Below are 13798 nucleotides of genomic sequence, written 5' to 3'. Positions count from 1 at the left end.
TTCGGCCAGGCGGAAGCCGTGTGGCTGCCGGAAGCCGTCCGGAGGTTCCGACCGGAAAGCGGAAGCGGCGCGCAGCACGTGGGGGCGGTGCCGGTCGGAGGGTTCTGCGTCCACTCGGCTTGTGGTAGTGAGGCTGGCCGCGGCTACAGCAGAGCGCTAGGGGCGGGGCGCTGGGGGCCGGAGAGTTGCTGCAGAACCCGGAGACCGGCTAAGCTCCATGGAGGGCTCAGGAGAACTGCCGGGCCCACAGCCACCGCATCCCGGGGACCACCGCATCCGCGACGGCGACTTCGTGGTGCTGAAACGGGAAGATGTGTTCAAAGCAGTGCAAGTCCAGCGGAGAAAGTAAGTCAGGTCGCTGGCCTTAGGGCTCCCCGTCCCCATTTTCTCGTTACTCCTTCCCTCAGGTCTTCCCACAGAGCCTCTTCCACTGGAGTCCCATTCTTGATTCTGTAGATCCCCAACCTCCTCTTTCGTTTTTTCCTTTTGGTCTTCCTACAGAGGCCTTTTCCCCCAACATCCCATTCTCGGCCCTTGGGGTCTCATCTATCACTCCTGTCTTCCCGCAGAGTGCTCCTTCCATGATTTCAAATCTGGCCTTCTGCCCTCAACATCCCTGTCAATCTTTCCACAGGGTCCCTGTCCCATTCTTGCCCCTCGGGCGCTCAGGTACCCTTCCCGCTCCCCACGTTTACATTTCCTTCTGTCCTAGGGTTCTTCCAAGTCCGTGAGATGTTCTCTCCTGTTACCTCAAAGAACCCATCAATCATCCTCTGATATCCTTGCCTCTCAAGGTCCTCCCCTCCCTTGCCTTTTCCCTAAAGACCATCCTTTCTTCCTATTTCCTGAGCAGGATCAATCCCACAAAAAATGAAACCTCTCCGACCTTTTCTGTCCCTCAGGCTCTTCTTTCTGTCCAAACTGGAATAACTGTTAGATAATGCTGGAGAACAACTTCTCATAGCCCATAGGATCACTCTAGCGTTCCTTCACTTTACAGGAAAGGATGCCAGGTCTAGGAAAGTTACATTTCTCAAAAGCAGTTGGCTCAAGGTCTCAAAACTTGAAATTATGCTTGATTTTTGATCCTGTTGATTAGTTACAGCTCTGTTTTTATATTAGAAAAGTGGGAATTTTTGGTAGCTTCTTGGCAGGGGTGGTGAGATTGTTACATCCTAACAGCTCATTAATGCTGAAATGTACTGAGATGTTTCGGTTAATTATCTGAAAAGTACAACCAAACTTTCTTTTGAGTTAGGTTATTACAGTACTTTTGACAATGAAATAAGTTGAGTTCAGTGTCAAGAGAACAGCTTTCTGCAGACCATAGGCCACGCAGTGGTAGATTGGGAGTTTCTAAGTGCGCACATGAGGTGAATTATTTTACTGCTCTGTGAATCAAACTGTTGATTGGTATTTAAAGTGAAACAGGTGTCATTAGAAAATAGTCAAGTAACAGTCCCCAAAGCAGCATGCTGGTGACAGCCAAGTCTTATTGCATAAGAATCAATTTAGGAGGGCGCCTGAGTGGCTCAGTTGGTTAAGCAACTGTCTTCTGCTCAGGTCATGATCCCGGAATCCTGGGATGGAGTCCCACATGTGGCTCCCAGCTCCACGGGGAGTCTGCTTCTCCTTCCGATCTTCTCCCCTCTCATGCTCTCTCTCAAATAAATAAATAAAATCTAAAAAAAAAAAAAGAAGAAGAAGAATTAATTTAGTAAAGACAAAGAAATATTGGGGGGGGTTCCTTTAGTCCACAAATATAATATCTGCACCATTTTCTCTTTAAAATTTCTGATTAAAAATATGGGCCAGCCTTCAAGTATATACTTTTTGGAAAGAGCCAGTGCTAATTATTTAAACTATTTAATTGAAGTACAGCGGTGCAGCACAGTCCTTGTTAAGTTTGATGAAATGATACCAAAGTTTACACAGCTGTATAATGACCATGCAGGTGAAATTTTGGTTTTTCTTCCTTTTCTTTCTCATACTTTTAAGTTGCTTAATTTTAGAATGTGGTTGTTATTTATTTATTTATTTTTTAAGACAAAGCTTTCCCATTAACAATAAGGCAGGTAATAACATCTTCATTTCAAAAAGTACTCTGGAAGCACTCGAGACATACTTATTTGGAAATACTTTTCATTACTTTTCTTGGCAGAAGCCAGTGCATTAGTTGCCATTTTATTTAGTTTATGACCTTCTGAGCTCATCTATATCCCAGGGCAGATTCTCCCTTCACTTTTTTGGGGGTCTGTATGCATCTGCCTGGGCAGAAGCAATCTGATTTTTTGAGAAGAAGACTCTGCAAATCCCACTCCTTCTCAGTGAAGACATGGCATCACATTCTTCTGCCTGGCCCCATTTTCCTGACTGGGACAGTGACCTCTTGCCACGCATCAGTTTGAGTGACCAACCCTTCTTTGAATATCAGACCGGCCTCGAAAAGGGTAAACCCAACCCAGCTCAGTGTTTCCTTAGCACCAGGGTGCTCAAGGGGTGAGCATATGGAGTGCACATCTGGGCTGAACTGAGTTTCAACTGAATTGACTGGACTTATGTCAGCAAATATTTTAAAAATCTGTTATATTCTGTTATGTTATAGAAACTGGGAACCTAGCAAAGAATAAGAATTGACCCTATCTGGATCACTTAGGATCTCACAGGAGTTCGCTCGGATGATTCAAGTGAGGAGATTTAATGAAGATGTGACACATACACATACAGTGGTGTGGAAAGGTTTAGAGAACCAGCAGAGAATGGTGATGCACCCAGGGTCTAGTAATGGTGGGAAAGTTTTGGTAATGGAGTCTGGGTGATGTGGTCTATGCATCTGTCATTGACTCCTGGGGCACAGAGAAAGGAGAAGAAAGTGTAGGTGGGGGACAAACAAAATTAAACAGTATGTGTCTTCCAGGATGCAAAGTTCTGTAGACGTGGGTCATGTCCTAAAATCAGGCAGGGCTTCCTGAGATCCATTAGCCTTTTCTGGAGCAGACTGTGTGGTATGGTAGAAGGAAGTAGGCTTTGGGGTCAGGCAGACCCGGATTTTAATCCCAGCTTCCACTTTGTAACTGTGAATCTTGGACAAGATACTTTTCCCTAAGCTCAGATTGCTCTTCTGGAAGGAGCTATGTCCTAGGATTACTGTGAGAATTAAATAAAAATATGAAACACAGTGGCACATACTGCCTAGCCCCTGGTCAACATTCAGTGGATATTAGTTTTCTTTTTTGGGAAAAAAATTTTTTTTTGTTTTTGTGGGATTTTCCTTTTAAATGATAATATAAAAATCCAGGTAATGGGGAAAGCTGATGTTGCCCAATCCTCAGTAGAGCATCGTCAGTGTTAAGCACCATTTCGAAATGTATAGATTGTCAGTGATATTTACTTGTAAATATAATTTGCCTTTACTAGATAATTTTGTTTGTTTGTATGTTAAGTAGGCTCTATACCCAGTGTGGGGCTTGAACTCACAACCCTGAAATTAAGAGTCTCATTCTCTACTGACTGAGCCAACTAGGCAACTCTGTTTTTACTAGATAATTTTGAAAGAAAATAGCCAGTTAGACCAGGGAATTTGCTGAATCCCTGTCATCCCAATGATAGTTCAGTTTCAAGAGTTTTCTAGTTAGAGTTGCAAGTAGTGTGACGGTGTGTGTCCAGTGGCCTGGCAGTTTCAGTGACCCTTTATGCTGTACAGGAAATTTACAAAGCTGTAAGTCTGGACATCCTGTCATTGCAAATTGGAGCCAGACCAGTGCCTCAGAATAAGGTCTTCTGTCCTTGTTTCTCCTCCCAAATTCAGTGTTTTTGTATGTTCTTACTAATTTTATGTCTCTGCCCCAACCCAGTTCTCTTTAGTTCATTTGTCAATTTATGTTCAGAGGTAATGCTGCTGATCATTCTTTATGGAGACCAGTTTTGAAATAAACTTGATTATCAACCTTTCTTTTCTATACTGAATGCAAATGAGATTCAGCTAATTGCATTTTCTTCCCTAGAAAAATAACTTTTGAAAAACAGTGGTTCTATCTGGATAACGTCATTGGCCATAGTTATGGAACCACATTTGAAGTGACCAATGGAGGAAGCCTTCAGCCTAAGAAGAAGAAGGAAGAGCCTGCTTCAGGTGCACTACTTTGGGTATATGAAATAGGTGCTCTCGAGCTGGCTGGTCAGAAACCTGTCGACCCCAGTTCTAAAATGCTAACTCAGGCTATCTCGAAAGAAATTTAAACTTGTAATCTAAGAACTGGAGCTTGGTGGAATGAAGCAAGGTCTGCCTTTGGCTTTGGGTACCTGGATTCTGGCTCCAGCCCATCATTAACTGGCTTTCTGACTTTGGGACAAGTTTTTAATCCTAGAAGAATCCTTGCTATTTCAGTGTAAGGGCAGGTAGACTCGTTTCAGTGCCCCAAAGTTCCATAACAGCTGGAGGCAGTTAAGAATCTGGCTTCGAATTTAACTGACTAGGTTTAATTCCAGTTTCATCACTTGCCTTGTAATCTTAGGCAGGTTACTTGATTTCTCTAGGTCTTCTATCTGCATTTGTAAAATGGAGCCATAAATACATTTAATGCCTAGGCTGTAGCCAGTTTCAGTCACATAACATATAGGAAGTTCTTAACAGTGCCTTGCCTATAGCAAAGACCCCATAATTTTAGTGGTTATTGTTAGTTAAAATTAAATATTTCAATATTTGTTGAAATAAATGCATGTAAAATAGTTTATTAGTAAAAATAAAAATAATTAATTTTTAAAATCAAATAACTACAATGCTGTTGAAGTTTTGGTTCACACCAGTTAATTAAGTGCTTTTAAACTAACCTCCATATTTTTATTGAGCACCAAATCTATGCCAGGCATGATTAGGCATTGTCTAAATCATCTCATAAAGTGTACAGAGCAGTGGGGAACACCAAGAATAAGTAGAAAAGCAAACAACACACTTGTAGATAGTGATGTGTGCTGTGAAGATGGTAAAGCAGGGAGGTGTACTGGAGGCTGACTGGGTGAGACGTGATTGAGATGATGAGCTCAGTCCTGAGGGCTGGAAAGGACCTAGACCTCTGTCATGAGGGCACTCACAAGTGGAGGGAGCAGCAGGTGCCAAAGCCCCGCAGTGAGCCTGTGCTTGGTGTGCTTAAGGAACAGAAGAGCAGCATGGCTGAAGCACAGGGGCCAAGAAAGGAGGTGAGAAAAGGTCACTGGGGGCCAGAGCGTGTACGGGATGGGCTGGATGTGGACATGAATTTAGAAGAAGAAAGATATTACATAATTTCAGATCATCAATGTCATTAAGCAATTTCCTTCCTTAGAGACCAAAGAAGCAGGCATTGATAATCGAAATATAATTGATGATGGGAAATCTCAGAAACTTACTCAAGATGACATAAAAGCTTTAAAGGACAAAGGCATTAAAGGAGAGGTAATATTCAAAGGATGTTGTGTTTTGTTTTTGTTTGGTATTGAGGAAATTGCTTGGATTTTAAAGCAGGATTTACTTAAGGTGAGATGTAAAAATACTGCTTTTCTTTTAGCAATAGCTTGACCTGTACATGCCATTCAGTAGATGAAAGATTTCATTTCTTATATACAGGAATTTATGTAAGTGAGTGACAACTGATATTATTAGCAAAAGAGAATTTAATAACTTAGTGACTATCAGAGCTTAACTTGGTTCATTTTCAGTAATGTTTTCAGCCAGTGTCTTCAGGAAGGAGAATCTCCTTTATATCCTTTCTCCTTTTATTATGTAGTTCTGTTTTTGTTTTGTTTTGTTTTATCCTGTTTTAAGTACAGTTACAAAGTACTTGTATTTTAGGTAGAGGTAAAAAAAAATGCAGTTTATTTATTTAGACTTCTGTGGAAAAGGGACTGGAAAATCAGACCCTTGGATACATTCTAGGGTAAGAAACCTCTGAAGTTATCATTTCCATGGAAATAAAGTTTCAGGAAATCTGCTTGCTCCTTTTCTTATAGGAAATAGTTCAGCAGTTAATTGAAAATAGTACAACATTCCGGGACAAGACAGAATTTGCTCAAGATAAATATATAAAAAAGAAGAAAAAGAAGTAAGTGGATTTTGTTCAAAAAGGATGAAAGTGTTATATCTTTATAGGTTTATAAAATGTTTATTATTAAAAATAAAGTATTTTTAAACCAGTTTTTAAAAACTGATGTCTTCTTTTTTCTTCCCCCAGGTATGAGGCCATCATTACTGTTGTGAAGCCATCCACCCGCATTCTCTCAATTATGTATTATGCAAGAGAACCTGGAAAAATTAAGTACGCTTTGTTTCCTTTCAAAAGTATAATTGGGGGAAAATATATCTTTAAGAACGGTCATGATTTTAAGTAAAATGAAAAACTTGCTCACCTGCATAAAGTGTCCTCCTACCTCATGAATTGTAAGTTCTTTTTACCGTTGCCTCCAAAACAATCTATAATCTTATCAACATAATTTTTATGAAATAAACAAAACTTAAAAAAATGATTAAAATAGCTGCTTCTGCTTAGCTAAAAATAAACAAATCATTCTTTTTTCCTTAGCCACATGAGATATGATACACTAGCCCAGATGTTGACTTTGGGAAATGTCCGTGCTGGCAATAAAATGATTGTAATGGAAACCTGTGCAGGCTTGGTGCTGGGTGCAATGATGGAACGGATGGGAGGTAAGACTTACCATTTTTAGGTTCATTAGAGCACTACCATGATATGAGTAGAAGGGCTTAAAAATGTAAGGGTACAGAAAGTGAGGCTGAATTACTGCAAGATTCACGGAATGGCTTGGGTGGGCCCCCACCGCCCTAGTCCCTGGGACCTTCGTGCAGTCCACATTTCAGCCAGTGCTATGTCGGTGCCGCTGGATGGCAGTTGCCCTTTCCCCAACTTCTGTATCAGTGGGGGTGTTTAAGAAGCCTTTGGCCGGCTTGGACCTCCAGGACAGTGATTTCTGTAAATTCTTGGATAGCTGGTTCTCATTTTATTGGCCAGAATTGAGGGGATTGGATGAGAAGACTATGTGGGGTATATTTTATCCTGGAGGAACACACACAGTTTGCCTGCCCTTCCTCTAACCCTGTGGCAGGTAAGAACTTCGAGCTGCCCTGATTGAGGTTCAGACTGGGGGAAGGCTGAGAGCTAATCGCCAATCACGAGACACCCAAATTTGCAAGATCATACGGTTTTATCATAGCATCACGTGGAGGTTCATGTGTTCTGGAATTGTTTTTCCTTCATTGGGAATATTCATGGGCAAACGACCGCCAGGGGGAGCTGCATTATCCCGCAGCCCCTACAAAGAGTAGAGACATTTAGTCTTCTTACGGTGGAGGACTCTAAGGGTGTCCTGAGTCTAGAATCCCCTCCATCCAGAAGATCTTTATTTTTTTAATCTCTTCAGGTTTTGGTTCCATTATTCAGCTGTACCCTGGAGGTGGACCTGTTCGGGCAGCAACAGCATGTTTTGGATTCCCCAAATCTTTCCTCAGTGGTCTTTATGATTTCCCACTCAACAAACTGGACAGTCTCCTAAATGGAACATTTTCTGCGGAGATGTTATCTTCAGAGCCTAAAGACGGTGCTTCTGCTGAAGAAAGTAATGGCACCCTGGAGGAAAAACAGACTTCGGAACAGGAGAATGAAGACAACGTGACAGAAGCGCAAGAGAGCCATCACCCACCGGAACAGGAAACGATGGAAATCGTCTCGCAAGATCCAGACTACAAGGAGTCTAAAGAGAAAGGAAGCAAAAAGGATTATGTAAGTGTTAAGAGTCCCCCTACCTTCATAATATTCCTCTCCGAGTTTCATTTGGCACTGAGGTTTGGTGTGGCTTTGGAGCATCAGTGCCCAAGATAATAAATACCAGAGCAGACAGAGAAAATGTGTGCATGGATGTGCACACGTGTGTCATGTATTCTTTGGGATGGAGCTTTGGGATCCAGGAGCACTGTGTAGGTAGCTTACTGATGGTTCTATAACAAACTGGTCTGTGTGTTTCCAGCTTCCTCATGAATGACCTTCTGTTGCTTTAGTCCAGGTTGATAAATACCGTTGAAATTTTTGACAGACCATCATTTCCATAAACCTGATTGAATGACTGCAGTATGCTAGTTTCTTCTTTTTCTTTTTGAAGATTCAGGAAAAGCAGAGGAGACAAGAAGAGCAAAGGAAAAGACACTTAGAGGCTGCTGCTCTGCTGAGTGAAAGAAACTCAGATGGGTACGTTGATGAAGGAATACAGATAACTGGGTATCCGTGGGCTGTGCTTCACACGGAATTCCTCGTGTGTCTGCTTCGATTATAGTGGGAGCAGAGATGATGAATCTATCTTGTTTTTTAAGACAGGAGGCTGCATCTGGTGGATGTGGGAAATTGTGTTGGTTTCAGAGTTCTAGAATAAATTTGAAGCGTCTCCAGTGATAGTGTATCAGATGAGTCTGTGTGGTCCTGCTATATGCAGGGGGTAGGTCATTCAAATTGATACCACTCTGGCTAATGGTAAAGGCTAAGGAAAACCTGACAGGAGACGTAGATTCTGATATCTGGAAAGGTAGAATTACAATGTTGGATTTGTTTCCAGATGATGTTTTTTTTTTTAAGTCAAGAATGTCATTAAATGCTATTTAGAGTTGCCAAGCACCAAGAGAGCTTTTAGTTCATTTTGTGTTTCTTAGAAACACATGATTTTATTTTGGGGGGGGAGTTTGTAGAATGTGGTATTTAAAGCTCTTCCTTGCGTGAGTCATGGCAAATGAATAGATGATCATTTTTTCTGAAGATTTTACTTACTTGAGAGAGAGAGACTACAAGCACGGGTAGTGGCAGAGGAAGAGGGAAAAGCAGGCTCCCCGCAGAGCAGGGAATCGACACAGGACTCAATCCCAGAGCCCTGGGATTATGACCTGAGCCAAAGGCAGATGCTCAACCAACTGAGCCACCCAGGCACCCCAGTAGATGGTCATTTTAAATGCCTTTTAAAATCTATGCTCTACCTTGCCAAGGAGAGAAATAATTTGTCTTAACGTGTTTTTTTTTTTGCAGTTTAATTGTTGCTAGTCGTTTCCATCCCACTCCACTCCTGCTGTCTTTGCTGGACTTCGTGGCCCCTTCCAGACCATTTGTGGTCTACTGTCAGTATAAAGAGGTAATGCTGACATGGAAGAGCTGGGAGTTCTTGCACTGTGTGTTAATACTCAAATCACAGCCCTCACAGGCATTCTTAACAGAATTCTGTTTATGCCTTTAGCCCCTGTTGGAATGCTACACAAAACTGCGGGAAAGAGGAGGGGTCATCAACCTCAGGCTGTCGGAAACCTGGCTCAGGAATTACCAGGTACGTGTTTTTCCAGCTGGTTCCAGGGGGCTGCTGTTCTGAGTTGCTGGCTCTCTGCAGTGGTGCCAGAAGCTGTTAAATAGATGCCCGTATTTCCATCTACAGATGAAAGTATCTCCTGCTTGTAACTCAGACAAAGTGCCCTGGCTCTTCCTGACCCTTTTTCCTCCTTCACGTCAGGGTCTGTTACTCTGAAACTTCAGTCCAGAGCCAATTAAAATGCAAACAGTTATGGTTCATGTTTCTCCAAGGCCTCAAGATCACTGTGGAGGGAATAACTGATGATAGCAAAATCCCTAGGCCAACAAGAAAGTGACTGCTCCCTCAGCTGAGTTGTCTTTGCAGCAGATTTTCAGGATTTACTGGTGGGCCCAACATCAGTTCAGGTCCTCTGGAAGGCACACGCTAAGATGGAATTAGAAGTATAAGGGTTTTATGGGGGAAGATGCCTCTGAAAGAGGAAAAGGAGAGGGAGCAGAGCCAGATAGGAAAGCCCTCAGACCGTAATGGAGGTCTGACTGCTGCAAAAGGAGGGGGAGAAAGGAAGATGGGGAGGAAGAGCCTGCAGTGCTCCCTTCAGAAAGTCTCAGCCAGGATGATGGGGAACCCCAGAGCAAAGTTTGCCCAATAAAGGAGCCCTGTCTTGGGCAGAAGTGTTGCGGTTCTGGGTACCCATGCTCAGTAATCGACTTGGAGCAGCCTCCCTGTGTATGAATGCTGCTCAGGATCCCAAGGAAGCAGCAGCGAGAGGCTTTCTGCTCCTCGAACTCCTCACAGCTGGTTCCCTCTTGAAGGGAGAACTGAGGGAGTACCTCCATGGCCGCCACAGGCCCTGCCCTGCTGCTTGCACATCTACTGCCTTGATCCAGGATACTCAAGGCCCTGAGCAGTCTCCGCCCTACATGGCAGTGATCTTCTTGAGCTATGGTAACAGCAGAGAAGAAATTGTGTCAGAGTTAACAAGGTATCAGGGGAGGGAAGCTCTGGATATGTCCAGTAGCTACTTCTCCGTGGACCCACACTCCACTAGTGGCTGTGAAGCTTCCTGGAGCCAGTAGGAAGAAAGCTATGTGCAGGCCTAGAGAACTACACAGACATTTGCTTGTTTGCCACTAGAAACTTGCCTCTGGTTTGAGAGCAGCAGCTTCAATTTTATTTTTCAGAAGAAAATCCTCAAAACCAGATTAAATCCTTAATCTGCACGTGAAGGAAGGCACTCTTTAGAAATTGATCAGATTAAATCTTCAAGAGAATCTCTGTCATTTGAATTCCGATTTCTGGCATGTGTATTGTTAGCATGTGCTTTATCTGCGTAGGAAAACATGAATGTCTTTCTGTCTTGATTAGGTTTTGCCAGATCGAAGTCATCCCAAACTACTGATGAGCGGAGGTGGGGGGTACCTTCTCTCAGGCTTCACTGTCGCCATGGATAACCTTAAAGCCGACCCCAGTCTCAAATCCAACGCAAGCACTTTAGAATCACACAAGACTGAAGAGCCAGCAGCTAAAAAACGGAAATGCCCGGAGTCTGACTCTTAACCTTTCAGAAATTGCTCTGATTTTTTTCGTCAGGCGCTATACAGTTAGTAATTAAACTTTAAATGCCATCACTAATTGTTTTCTCATCTTCTAAAAGTAAGTCTATACACTTGTTCCTGGGAAGGACGAGTAAGCCTTTTGTCCACCTCTGGAACAGATAAATTTGGTCTATGAGAACATCGAGCCTGAGGTATACACAGTGGACTAATGTGTATGTGGCCAATTCTGTTTATTTCACAAAAATCCTCTAAGTACTTGTAGTACTCTGTGAAAATATCTTGAGAATTTAGAAATCCTAAAAATATCTTTATACAAGACTTTGTTTATACGTTAAACTAAGTGGAATGGCACAACATATCCAAAACTTGGGTACTGAAAGAAAGAATCTGTGGAGGAGATTTCTTGTGTTCATTCCACTCTCTTCAACCGAAGCAATATGGATGTGTGAGTGTATGAGATTGACAGCACCAAAAATACCCTCCTTCCTCCCTCCAGTGGAATAAACTTTTTTAAAACACTAGATTTTTGGGGGCGCCTGGGTGGCTCAGTGGGTTAAGCCGCTGCCTTTGGCTCAGGTCATGATCTCAGGGTCCTGGGATCGAGTCCCACATCGGGCTCTCTGCTCAGCAGGGAGCCTGCTTCTTCCTTTCTCTCTCTGCCTGCCTCTCTGCCTACTTGTGATCTCTCTCTGTCAAAAAAAAAAAAAAATCTTTAAAACACTAGATTTTTTTATTTTAATAGTTGACAGCTTAGGAAAGTTCTGAGTATTTATTGTACTGCTTTTTTGGGTCAATACACAAAGGAGTAGTAGGGTACTTTTTTGCGTTAATTTGCCCATCTCCTCATTCTTTGTTCCGAGTGAAATGCCTAGAATTTTTGTGTTTTATTAAGTTAAAGGAAACAGCAAAGGTTTTTTTCCCCCATCCAGAGACTTACAGAAATAGACACACACTCGTGTTTATGGCTATTGGTATATACACACATATATATTTATATATACGTATGGAAACAGAGAATGCACTATTTATAGGATCTATGACAAAGTTTAGTGCAGGGCTTTGACCAGTTCTCATTGCATTAGCGTCACTCCTTGTCAAGTGTATTTTAAAGTGCCTTTTTTGGTGATTATTAATGCTGGTCTGTTGAGCTCTGGCATGATTAGGTGGTTAGTCTTTCTAAGCTCTGAAAAATGTATAATCAAATTTGGTCATCTGCTACAGCCAAGGAGAGTATTTAGAGTAAGCTGTGGCCCTTGTCTTGCTCACTAAATATGCTCGTAATGTGTATCATTGACATCATTATAGCATAGATGCTGATCAGCAAGGAGCATCTCAGACAAAAAGAAAATAACATTTTCCTAATAGCATGTACTGTCCTGATAATGGTCAATGTGATCACCAACCAATACAGTTTTGATTCCTTTTTCTTAAAACAATGGCTTTTAAAGAATAAAAGTGTTTCCTATTATGATTTGTCTGATTTACATTAATGATGGGGACACTGCATTCGCTGGCTTTCAGCTGATTGTGACACGTGGTCTATATAAGAAAACAGGCCCACATCAACACCTCACTGAACATGTCCTTACAAACAGTTGCCACCCACATACTACCTGTCCCAGTTTGTCCAGGAGAACACATGTGCACAGACTGGATTCTGTAGTGGCTGGTCTCCACTGGTTACTCTTGTTTAAATCCTCTCCTCGGGATTCATCCAGTTTTCAAGGCTCATCTCATCTCATTTCATTCATTCTGGACGTCGGCACTATCAAGGCATGTGCCCATGGATCCACCCCTGGAGCTGACTTGTGAACTCCTGTCCTGTACCAGCAGCAAAAGTTGCCCTTAACCTGTGTTATTTTTTTTTTTCTCTTGCATATAATGTACTTCATCTTTAAGGACTGACACTTAATTCAATAACTTGAAAACTTAGTGTGTGCCAGAATTCCCTGGTGGGCTTATTAAATCCAGATTGTTTAACACCTCCGAGTTTCTGATTCAGTAGTCTGGGGTGGGCAGAAGATTTGCATTTCTCGGAAGTTTCCAGGTGATGCTGCTGGCCCAGGAGCCACTGCTTGAGAAACACTCCTGTGTGTGCACTCACATCAAGAATGCGGCAAAATACATGATGTTGTCCTGTTTGTAAAGTGGACATCCACCTTTGGAGCAGATGAATGGATAATTCTATGACTTCTGGACATCAAGCCACCAGGAGAATTATGTGAAATAACACTTTAATGAGTGGCAGTCAAAAAAATAAAGACAAAAGTCATTTAGTGATGTGTACCTTATTTCTTCACTGGATTAAGATTCTTGGAAATCTACAGTGGTGCCAATTAGATGATTTTTTAGCTTAGAGGTGCACTAAAATTGTGTGAAGCACACCCCTCTCCCCAGTTTTATTGACTTGTCATATAACATTGGGTAAAGTGGGACACCTCGGTGGCTCAGTTGGTCAAGCATCTGATTCTTAGTTTTGCCTCAAGTTGTGATCTCAAGAGCCTTGAGATCGAGCCCTGCGTCAGACTCTGCACTGAGTGGGGTGTCTGAGATTATTCCTCCCCCTCTGCCCTTGTCCCCACCCCTGCTCATGTATGCACACGTGCTCTCTCCCTCTCTAAGATAAATCTTTAAAAAAAAATACAATATCATGTAAGTTTAAGGTGTATAACTTGTTATTTGTTATATTTGTATTTCGCAAAGTGATTACCACCATAGCCTTAGCTAACACCTCCATCCCAGCACATAATTACCATTTCTGTTTATGGTGAGAATGTTTAAGATTTACTCTACTAGCAACTTTCAGTGTATAATGCAGTATTGTTAACTATAATCACTATGCTGTATATTAGATCTCCAGAACTTACTCATAACTAGAAGTTTATACTCTTTGATCAATATCTCCTCAGTAACCC

General features: G+C 42.2%; 1 protein-coding gene across 2 annotated transcripts in view; it reads left to right on the top strand.

Moving 5' to 3' along the window:
• The first annotated feature begins 41 nt into the window (after nt 1-41).
• TRMT6 (tRNA methyltransferase 6) overlaps nt 42-13798 on the top strand; it is a 22827-nt gene continuing 9070 nt past the window's right edge. Inside the window, exons 1-11 of one of the 2 annotated variants that reach the window (XM_032351373.1) lie at nt 43-345; nt 4005-4132; nt 5322-5431; nt 5986-6077; nt 6207-6290; nt 6555-6679; nt 7411-7769; nt 8146-8231; nt 9054-9156; nt 9259-9345; nt 10693-11405. In XM_032351373.1, the coding sequence (XP_032207264.1) occupies nt 218-345; nt 4005-4132; nt 5322-5431; nt 5986-6077; nt 6207-6290; nt 6555-6679; nt 7411-7769; nt 8146-8231; nt 9054-9156; nt 9259-9345; nt 10693-10884 (1494 nt within the window). In that variant the 5' untranslated portion in view covers nt 43-217 and the 3' untranslated portion in view covers nt 10885-11405. Of the gene's footprint in view, nt 346-4004; nt 4133-5321; nt 5432-5985; nt 6078-6206; nt 6291-6554; nt 6680-7410; nt 7770-8145; nt 8232-9053; nt 9157-9258; nt 9346-10692; nt 11406-13798 lie in introns of those variants that run through there. The other variant, XM_032351374.1, reaches the window with a different exon arrangement.

The sequence above is a fragment of the Mustela erminea genome, chromosome 7 (genome assembly GCF_009829155.1).
Source record: "Mustela erminea isolate mMusErm1 chromosome 7, mMusErm1.Pri, whole genome shotgun sequence".
Lineage (NCBI taxonomy): Eukaryota > Metazoa > Chordata > Mammalia > Carnivora > Mustelidae > Mustela > Mustela erminea.
Note: the sequence above shows the minus strand (reverse complement) of the source record. Positions and strands in the feature narration are given on the sequence as shown.